We start from the raw sequence: 11,695 nt of genomic DNA on the forward strand, positions 1-11,695 counted from the left end.
AGTTAAAAAAAAATCACTGCAATTAACATTTTAAAAATTAAAAATATAATACCTCTATTGTACCACCAATATTCTCTTTTACATAACTTCCAGCGTATACTGTTCTCTGTCCGTCAGATTCTTTTATTACCATTGAATCAATGGAAGAGCTAAATATAAATAAAAGAGGATGAAGGAATTAAAGTTGTGTGTATGTTTTGCTATTCATCTAACATTTATTCCATGCATAAAAAGAGTACTAGGGCAAGGGAGACAAAAATGACATGTCAGGGTTTACAGCTATTATAACTTAATTTACATTTTTGCCAAATTTTTCCATTTAAAAGTAACACAACTGAATTATGCAGGATTTTAATCTATCACCAAATGAATTTTATGACATTTTATAAAGGCTACTTTAAATTATGACATACAGCTATATATAGGTAGTGGTACTTTTTAAAAAAGGTATCTCAGATATATTGAGGTAAAAAAGGTAAAAATCTCCTTTTTACTAAAACTTTTTTTAACATATATATGTGTACATCACAGAAAAAAGTCTGGAAGGACACATAGCAAAAGTTACAAGGATGATCTTTAGTGGAACTGACACAGTAGCAATAAAGAAAAGATTCTTATTTCACATAATTACTTTTGGACTTTGGTTCTACTCTATTCACATGTATCTTTTGGTATTTATATCTGGATTCTGTATTCTACAGTCACTACTTTGTAAAAATGTTTCTCTTAAAATACTTAATTTACCAGGTGTGATGGCACATGCCTGTAATCCCAACTATTTAGGAGGCTAAGGCAGGAAGATTTCAAATTTGAGACGAGCCTGGGTAACTTAGTAAGACTCTATCTTAAAATAAAAAAGGGCTGGGAATGAGTAGCTTATCGGTACAGTGCTTGTCTACCATGTGTGATACCCTGGGTTCCAGCACTACACACAAGGTAACAAATATATAACTTGTGGGTTTCTAATTAATTAAAACAAACACTCAAATGGGTTAACTTGAATAACAAAAATGAGGTAAGACGGGGCCAGGAATTCAGCTCAGTGGCACTGAGCCTGCCTCGCAAGTGCAAGGTCCCGAGTTTGATCCCTGGTACCAGGGGGGAAAAAATTTTAAAAATGAGGTAAGATTAGTATTTAAGAAACATGAGGAAAAAAAAAATAAAAGAAAATTCATAATTTTTGCTTTGGGCAAATATAATTCTTCACTACCATTTTAATGTGCACTCACCCATGCTGCCTTCTTTATTCCATCCTCCTCTTGCTTACATACCCTACTTTCTCCTGTTGTCTTCCACCCTTTCCTTTTTTTCCAAAATTGACCACATACAAACTATACCACTGTCTCATTTCATTACATATAATTAACCTGTATTGATGGTCACTTGGTTGTTTCCAAATGTTCTTTATGACAAACAATGCCATAAGATTTGTACAAGTATATCTTTACATCTTTCAATATTTATATAAAATATTAGATATTTTATATGATAAAATCTTACCACTTGTTAAACTCACTATTTGAAATCTGAGTATAGTGCCATATTCCAAATTATTTCACTTTCATAACAATATCATTTAAGTACAATAATGTGTGGTAATAATCTTAAAACTTTGCTAGAATTAAGTGTCTTGATTTCTGAGGGTAAACTTTCTTTCAAATGCTATTGGATATTTAAGTTTCTCTCCTGCTGCGAAATATTTATTCATGTTTCCCGTTCATCTCATCTTTCTAAAATCTTCTCTGCCCTTTTGTGGTTGTCTTAACTTTCTCACCATTTTGCCTGTTTTTCTCATTGCCCCTTACATACATAATTCTGATCTCTGCCTTTGTATCTTAGTTCTTATTTTTATAGCTGAGAAAACCATTCTGATTATCCACTCATTTGACCCAAACTCCAAAAAGTACTTAGTCCACAATAACTTGATTCTGTGAGCTTTATAAAGTGTTTACTGCCAAAGTGCAAAAAATAATCTAACCCTAAATTCACTGCTCCTGTCCTACAATGAAGCTCCTACCTACCTTCCTGCCTGATGTCACTATATTAATATGCCATCATTCTCCATATTCCCTAGGCCCAAATAACACAAGATTCTTTATAGTTTTCCCCTATGCATGAATCTTAACATTCTTTCCATCAAAATGTTCCAATATTCATCCTTTATTTCCATTTCCCTGGTACCATTCTAGTAAGTGGTATTACAGAAATCTACAATAAAAAATTCAACACAGTCATAGGTTTAAACTCTATACAACCTTTAGTTGTATCACTAGGTTATAATCCCCAATTGCACCCTTTTAAAAATTATTTGTGAATAATTAGGTCATCCCTGAAAACAAAGGGCTACTTTGTACACATATTATTCTTCCACAGCAGTTAGCCAGGCCTCTTCTCAGTTACTCATTTAATATTCACAATATTAATGGTAATTACTATCTTTATCACTACTCAGAGATGTTTACAAAATTTGCCACTAGTCATAAAGCCAGTAAAAATCAAAGCACGGGTCAAATGTAGGTCCATCTGACTTAAAAATCCATGGTCTTTCCAAACTCATACTATTTTTCTAAGATGCTTCCAGTATGAAGTTATCAAATGGTTATATAATAAATGACTCAATCATTTTTCCTAACCAATTTCAAGTTTGCTTGCATAGAACTCTGTAAGTTTAATTCAAAATTCATAGGTAGTGAGATGACAGAAGTCCAAAGGTAGAAACAGCAGAGTAATCCTAAATTTCCAGAGACCTTCCATTTCTTCATACATTTGGAGAGAAAGCATCATTAATTAAAGGAGAATTGTTTGAAGTACAGTGAGTGGTTAATAGATTTCTTACTCTCTACCTATTTTCTTTCATATCAGAAAGTCTAAAGCAGTGATTTCTAAATGCCAAGCCATAGGGTGTGTATCTCAGAATTATCTTGTTAAGAAACACAAATTTTCAGTTTCCATCTTTAGTCTAACTCTCCAAAAGTACAATCCAATAATCTGTGATTGTAAATACACACATATACACAGCCTCTGAACCACTAACCTCGAAGAAACTAGAAGATTTATAAGGCTGTATCAATGCTGAATAAAAAGTTCCAAAGCCATATATAGGCTCTGAATAAAATAGGGACTAGTAACAGACTACCTGCAATGAATTATGGACATTCCATCAACAAGTGCCTATGGAGACATCAGTCCTAGAACAGCAGAGTCAGCCAAAATTAGATTAAATCTCAAGGGTTTTTATAGAAGTAATTATACACTAAAGCACATTTCCCAACTAAGGTATGAACTATTCACTTCACAAATATCTACCAAGCACCTACTGTGTGCAGGGGATATTATAAATATTTAGAATATATCAGTGACTTAAACAAAGAACCTACTCTTCTACAGTTTAAAGTCTTTCCTTAGAGACAAACAATAAAGAAAATAAGAACAAATCCTCTCCAAATTTTTATATATTTGGATATATAGTATATGTTTATACACCATATAAATAATATATAATGTACGTATGTATTTAAAATGGATCATATTAATATGGAAAAAATGAAAAAGGCTACAGACTTTTCGGGGACAATTTTAATTTCCAGAAGGTGATCAAGAAAGACCTCACGAGACCATAACATTTAAAAACAGACCCAAAAGAGGGCGTGTGCACATACACTCATGCACAGGGTCGAAAAAAAAACAACAACAAACAGACCCAAAGGTACAAGGTCCCGAGTTCAATCCCTGGTACCAAAAAATATATATAATAAAATAAAAAAATTAAAACAGACCCAAAGGAAGTGGTAAGTATTGGGCATATAAATATCTGGAAATGAGCATTCTACGTAGAAGAAAGAGCCAATGAAAAAACCCTAAACCAGGAGCAAACTAATCCTTTGAGAACCTTAAAGAGGTTGTAGGGCTCGGGAACAGAAGTGACAGACAAGTCAATAGGAGATGGGGACTCACTGTGCAGAACCTAGTAAGTTACTATGACAGCAGAGTAGCACTGAAATAACATGGCCTGTCTTAAGTTTTAAAAGCAAGGCCTGGCACCTGTACTGACTTGTGTAGAGAAGGAAGCAAAGAGTCAGAGTAATCCAGGCTCTCCTGAGAATGATGATGGCAGGAACCAGTAGGTTGGTAAGGAATGATACACTTCAAATACACACTGAAGCCTTGTTTTTTTTTTTAAGATTTCTTCACAGATTGAAATAGATGTTTGAGAGAAAGAGCAGTCACGATAGATGGAGATGGCTGCAGAAGGTGTGAATTTTGAGAAGATCCAGAGTTCTTTTTTGGTGATGGTGACTCTGAGTATCAGACAATTAAGTAGAAGAAATCCAGCCATAAATGGAATGATCATATCTTACATTTCTTGGGTATTAACCATATCAAAGTAGCAAACCTTAGGCACAGGATAAACAACAAATACATGCCCATAACTTGTTGTAATCCAGAAGATTAATATCAATATCTCTATAAAAGTATAAGTAAAATTTCTTAAGTTATACTTTATTCTTAAAATAACCATTACAGAAGATACTATGATTGTTACTAAGTTACAAGTACTATTGGACAAAATTATAAGTAGATAGATACCTTGGCTGAACTGTGGACTCATTAACAGCTTGCAACCTCTCCTGCAAACACTGGATCTCCAGCCCATGGTTTTCTTCACTTTTTTCCAATTGTTGCTGCAAAGAAGAGATGAGGTTTTCTAAGTCTTGAACTTGTTCTTCAAGGTGTTTCATTTTTTCTGTATCTTGCAGAGAAGATAATGTGCTTTGATGATTGACATCTATGTTACAGGAAAAGAAGAAAATGCACATTTCAATACAACTTTTTAGTGCATTAACAAAATTATTTATGTGTATAGAAAATAGTCATTCTTCCTTGAAAAAAATGTTTTTAATGATAGTTACATGTTGCAGGTGGACTTAATCTGACTGATAAAAAGAAAACACAAATAGTGTAATTCAAGATAATTTCTTCCAACTTCCTGGCTGCAGTATTGCTAACTCCAAACATTTTATTTCTTTAAATTTAAAACAATTTCGAAACAGAAAATGTAGGAACCAGTGAGAGGGACCAAAGAAATGAGTAGTCCACATACTTTTCATTTTAAGGATAAAATCAACATGAGAGGTAAGTGAAATATTCAAGCTAACAAGTTATATCAAATTTCAAAGCAAAAAAAAAGCAAATTAGGTTATTTTATATAAAACCACCAGAATGTGGCACAGAATAAAAATTTACCAATGTTTTGCAAATTGGTCATCTGAGAATGGGTTGATAAAAACTCAGTTTCCTCTTTTGACAGGTTTTCTTTGGTAAATTCAAGTTTCACACCATTTGTTTGTAGTCCTTGGACCTTTGAAAACAACAAAAGAGTAATGACATAAATATATAATACTTCAAAATCTATATTAAAGTGACTTTGCATTTAAGATGTTTTTTCACAAGCAGCCAGATTTGCGATGGTCTGATATAAACATTTTCTCTTCTAGATTATCTCTGTTCTCTTTTGACAAGTGACTTATATCCTATTCCTTTCATAGAACAATTATATTAGTAATGTTAATATCCAGAAAAGTTTATTTTCACAAAAATGAGTGCGTCACAAAATTCTAGTAGAAAGCTCATCACAATACCTGTGACTTCATCTCTGAAATTTCAATTCACACAGTAATTTTTTTTATTATAAATATTCAGTAACTTATTCATCTCTGGAGAGCAGGTAACTGACAAATGGTATGTTACATTTTACAATAAACACATGGAAGGAAAATAATAAAAGCAGATAAATCTTGGCTCATTTCTTTATTAAAACTAGGAAGCAATATGTCATAAATTAATTTATTCAATCATCAAATATCTAACAATCTGCACTATGACACCAGAGAATAAGAATATAAAATCAGTAAAAATAAAAATATGGTGCAGATGCCCTCACAGAATTTATCAACTAGTTGAGGAAATAAAAGTAAACCATTCTAAAAAGAACTAAGTTATAAAATTTGAATATAAAGCTAATGAAACAGAAGAAAGACTAATGTGGATCTGAGTAACTATGAAGGAGTCAAATTCTATTTGGGCCTCAATCTTTTGGGGACTGATTTAGAAAGGCTAAAGGAAGAATGAGTAAGAGCATTTGTGAAAGAGCCAGTTTGGGAACAGTTTGGGATACGCAGTACATTCAAGACCAGCCTGAATTACACTGCAAGACCCTGTCTCAAAAGAAAAAAAGAAAAAGGAGGAGGAAGAGGAGGAGAAGAGGAAGAAGAGAAGAAATGTCCTATGCTATAAGTAGTGAAGACAATGATCTTGTTGAAAGGGGCTTAATTTGGATAAAAAGGAGGAAATAAAGCTAGATAAACAAGGCATATCTAAATTACAGAGGGGAAACTTTGAACTCGCTAGACCATATGAACAAAGGATACTACAATAGCAGATGGGTAATAGAATAAAAGCTATTCCCACAAAGGCTGTTTCACTACTCATCAACTGTCCTCTGCCCTACTCCTTCCTCCCGAGTACATCTCAACAGATTTTTCCTCCTTCCAAGAGAAAATTAAGATCATCAGGTAAATTCTTAAGTTTCCAGCTCAACATTTTTATATCTTCAACTAACCTATTGAGTAAGGGTTCACTAAGCCTTCAATGTAGGCTAAGTACTGTGCCAAGAGGAAGAAGTAAAAAGATTCCCTAATTCTGAAGGTTTAGAATCCACTGAATGGCAGAGGAGTAAACAGGTAATTACAACAGCATGAGAATGTGGTACAATCAAAAGGGTGTACAAGGAACTATGGGAACATGATAGACAGAAGGATTATCAAGTATTTAAGTTTATAGATGCTAGGGAGTGAAGGAAGAATAGTCTAAGTTTAGGAAAATAGGTCAAGAAGATGACACTGAGGGAGTAATTTCTGAACCAACTGTAAGAAGTGGGAACAAACCACACTCCAGTAGGATATACAGTATTAGGCAGAAAGAACAGCATTAAAAAAAGCCCACAGCTGTAAAGACTGGGATTCATTTGGTAAACTAAGTACTCCAATAAGGCTGAAGTGAGGATTAAAAGGTTTCGTAGTGAGGTACTGCAGTCCTGTCTCTGATATCAAACTCTGGGATGCATCTGCAACTGCAGCTAACTTACTGTGTTAAAATACAAAATTTGCTCATTACCCATTGTGCAGAAGAGTTAACATAGCAGTCCTGCGACTGGCTATCTTTAGAAAGGTCTGCTAGTAAATTCTGTCCTTGGCTGGAATCTGTAAACTTAACAAGTGAACAGTTCCTTACACTAATATAAAACTTTGCCTAAATGGTAATAAGCATGCCTAGGCTGTCTAAATGTTATGGTTTGTACTGAATATATGTTTACCATCTGGAAGTCTAGTTTGGTATACACTGGGCAGGGTGCAAACTGATGTATGACAGGAAACTGGATTCCTGGCCTTAGTTGAGTTTCTCTGGTAGGTAGCACTTTGCATATGTTGCCAAACTCAAGCTGAAGGAATTAAAGTATGTCCTATAAATCCACTGGGAGAGGAAGTTTGTGCCTGATTTCCTCCAGATTTTGTGCCATGCACCATTTCAAACTTTTCCAAAGTGGATTTTCCTTTGTATCCTTTGCCATACAGCATCTTAGGCTTAAATATGTTAACTTCTGTTTTTCAGTTTTTATTTTTTATTAGTACATGTTTACAGTACATGATTACTTTCCTTTTAGAGAGGTGGTACATATATACCAACAGATCTCAATTCTTTTCAATTTCCCTTCCTTCACTCCTTCCTCCTCCATCTCTTGATCCTTTTCCCATTAGAAAAAGATCTCCCTATTTTCTATTATCTTCTATTTTGCCCTTTAATTACATTTTGGGTTTCTTGAATAAGAAATTTCTCTAATATGGGACCGGGGATTGAGCTCAGTGGTTTTGCTGCCTGCTGTGCAAGCACAAGGACCAGAGATTGATCCCCAGTACCAAAAAAAAAAAAAGAAAAGAAATTTATCTAATGTGTCTGATTTATTTTATATATTATGATCTCAAGGTGCATCTATTTTCTTACAAAGGACTCAAGTTTATCCTTATGGGACAGTAGTACTCTAAGGTATATAAATACATTTTCTTTATCCATGCATTTACTAATGGACACATAGGCTGTTTCTAAGATTTAGCTACTATGAACTATACTGCTATAAACTTGTGTATTCGTGTATCACTGCACATGAGCAGTGTACCTGCATAACTCTTTTAACTCTTTTGGGATGATACCTTGATGGGGATTAGTTGGTCAAATGGAATTTCTAGTTTTAGTTTTTTGAAGACTCTCCCACACTGATTTCGATACTGGTTGTACTAACTTACATTCCCACCAGCAACAGAGAAGGGTCTTTTTTCTTAGAGCTTTCCATCATTTGTTATTATTTGGTTTCTTGATGATAGCAATTCTTTCTGGAGTAAGATAGAAGCTCATTAGTGTTTTAATTTCAACTTCTCAAATGGACAGTGTTGTTCGATATTGTTCATATATTTATTGGTCATTTGTACTTCTTGGGAAACGTCTATTCATTTCGCTTGCCCATTTTTTGAGTCTTTTATTTTGGGGCAGTCTAACTTCTTTGAGCTCTTTATATATTCTAGAATGGATCATATAGTCCTCCATCTGAGGAATAGCTGGTAAAAATTTTTCCCATCCTGCAGGTTGGTTCTTCACTACATTGGTTGTTTCCTTTGCTATGCAAAAGCCTTTTTAATTTGCTATGATCCTATTTGCTGATTTTTGGTGTTATTTATTGTACTATTGGGTTTTGTTCAGAAAGTTTTATGCCTATTCCTATGTCTTTAAGAGTTTCACTTACTTTATCTTCTGGTAGGTAAAGTGTTTCTGTTTTAACATTTAGAACTCTGATCTATTTTAATTTTAGTACATGATGAAATATATAATCGACTCAATATCCTGTATTCAGATAGCCAATTTTCCCAGCACCATTTATTAAAGAGGTTATCTTTCCTACACTGTTTTTGGCCCCTTTGTCACGGATCAAAAAGCTCAATGTGCCTGGGGTTTTTGTTTCCTCTATTCTGTTCCACTGATCCTCCTGTCTGTTTTTATCCCAGTGTCATGCTGCTTTTATCACTAGTTTTGTAATATAACTTCAAGTCCAGATTATGATGCCTCCTGCTTTGCTTGTGCAACCTCTTCTGATTCCATATGAATTTTAGGATTCTCTTTGTGAGAATTGTTTGTATCTTGATTAGGATTGCCTTAAATCTATGCTATCAGTTTTGAAGTACGGCCATTTTGACAATATTCGTTCTGCCTATCAAAGAACAGGGGATAGCTTTCCATTTTCTGATGTCCACTTCAATCTCCTTTTTCAGAGTACTTTAGTCTTCTCTGGAGAGGTCTTTCACTTACTTGGTTAGGTTAACTGCTAAATATTTAATTTTTCTTAATGTTACTGTGTATGGTATTTTTTTCCTAATTTCTTTCTCAGTGAGTTAGTGTACATCAACACTATTGTTTTTTAACTGTTGATTTTATCCTGCTACACTGCTGAATTTAGTTATTAATTCTAGAAGTCTTTCAGTGGAATTTTTTGGGTCTTCTGTGTAGAGGATCATGTCATCTGCAAATAATAACATGACTTCTTCCTTTCCTATACATATTCTTTTTTTCTTTCTGTTGCCTGATTGCTCCAGCTAAGGTTTTGAGTTCTACACTGAATAGGAGTGGTGATAGTGTTGTACCTAATTTTAGAGAGAAAGCTCTTTTCCTCCACATAACATGATGTTGGTAGTAGGTTAGTCATAAATGGCTTTTGTCAGAATGAGATATAGTCATTCTATACCTATTTTCTTCATTGTTTTTATCATGAATGGAAGCTGGATTTTGTCAAAGGCTTTTTCTGCATCTATTGAAATGATCATATGATTTTTGTCCTCACTTCTGTTTACACATTACATTTATTGATTTGTATTTGGTGAACCACCCTTACATCCTTGGGATGAAGCCTACAGGGTCATGATGTATGGTCTTTCTGATGATGTTGCATTGTATGCCAGTACTTTTTTGTGGATTTTTGCATCCACATTTATTAAAGAGATTGGTGTAAGGGCCAGGGATTTAGCTCAGTGACACCATGCCTGTCTCCCAAGCACAAGGTCCTGTGCTCGATCCCTGGTACCCCCTGCCCCCCAAAAAAGACGCCTGTTGTTCTCTTTTTTTTGGTTGGGTCCTTTTCTAGTTTTGGAATCAGGGAAATGCTAGCTTCCAGGAATGACTCTGGAAACACTCCTTCCCTTTTGATTTGATTAAAGAATCTGAGGTTTGGGGAATTAAATCTTCCTAGAAGTTCCCATAGAATGCAGCAGCTAATCCATCAGGACTTGGGCTTTTCTCAGATGGTAGGGTTATTTTTTATTACTGTCTCAATTTCACTGCCTGTTACTGGATTATGCAGGATTTTAAAATTCTTGATTCAGTTTTGATAATTCATATGTAACTAGAAATCTATCCATTTCTTTTGAATTCTCCAATTTATTGATGTACAGGTTTGTGAAGTAGCTGCTAATAATCTGGATTTCGGTGGTAACCATTGTGATTTCATGTTTTTCATTTCTAACTGCATTGATTTGGATCTTTTCTTTCCTTTTTTGGGTAAGATTGGCTAATTTTGTTCATTCTTTCAAGAGCCAGCTCTTTAATTCATTTTTTGTATTTTTTTGTCTCAATTCCACTGATTTCTGCTCTGATCTTTATAATTTCCGTCCTTGTACTTGTCAGCAACACCACAGAAATGATGACTGGCAGTAAAGGTCCCCAGTAGAAGAACACTGCTCTCTAAATACTCTTCCTGCTACTCCACCCTCCTCCTCGCATCCCAAACATTGACAAGTTTTTGTGATTTTTAAAATTTTTCTCCTCCTGTCCAAACTTCCTAAGTATATCAAAATAATCTGGAACTGTAATAAAACGATTTTTTACAGTTAAAAAAAAAACCTCTTAGTAGCCACATTATGCTGATCTCAGTGAGAGAATCTGTTTTCATTAGTACTAAGGTCAAGAGTATTCTTTTTTGTGGTCTCTGTTTTATTCCAAGTATATTTAGGCTATTCTTAGGTATTACCTTTGTGTAAGTCACTACCCAATTTCTTCTGTGAATTTTCTTTTTGGCAGGGACAGTTTACAGGCTTGTTTTTCGTAATATAGTAAGTCCCCGACTTAACAAACATTTGAATTGTGAATTTTCATGGGTGTACTGTATAAGTCACAGGTGTACTGTATAAGACTCATTTTGTCAGATTATGAATGAATCTGACTTATGAATGTTCTCCTGGAACAAACTCGTTCGTAAGTCAGGGACTTACTGTATAGTCAATGCCAAGGAGAGAGTAGCTGAACAAGCCATTGAAAGTGTCGTTAGTAGAGAAAATAAAATTCTTACTAAGGAAATTTGGCCTTTTGACAGTCGAGCTTCAAATTCAAGTTCAGTTCTTCTCCCAAATAATGCTCTTTTAATAAAATCTAAATAACATCTGACATTTTTAGAAGTAATTACCTCCCGTTATAGTTTTGAAAACAATTCTAAGTATTAATATTTTTCCCTTTCAGGATAATAAGATCCAGTAATCTGTAGGGCACAAAGTTTTCTTTACCCATGGGAAATATAATTTCATAATTACTGAACAACTGTACAGAG

The 11,695-nt window shown here is 34.2% G+C and overlaps 1 protein-coding gene across 1 annotated transcript in view; it reads right to left on the minus strand.

The window, feature by feature from the left end:
- Window positions 1-11,695, minus strand: part of LOC147829676 (A-kinase anchor protein 9-like) — a 69,329-nt gene that overhangs the window by 9,967 nt on the left and 47,667 nt on the right. Inside the window, 3 exon segments of the mRNA XM_087204468.1 lie at window positions 53-149; window positions 4,588-4,786; window positions 5,245-5,359. Of these exon segments, the coding sequence (XP_087060594.1) occupies window positions 53-149; window positions 4,588-4,786; window positions 5,245-5,359 (411 nt within the window).

This window comes from Heterocephalus glaber, unplaced genomic scaffold, assembly GCF_053883595.1.
Source record: "Heterocephalus glaber isolate CG9 unplaced genomic scaffold, H.glaber_assembly_v1.0 deba00000546, whole genome shotgun sequence".
NCBI lineage: Eukaryota > Metazoa > Chordata > Mammalia > Rodentia > Bathyergidae > Heterocephalus > Heterocephalus glaber.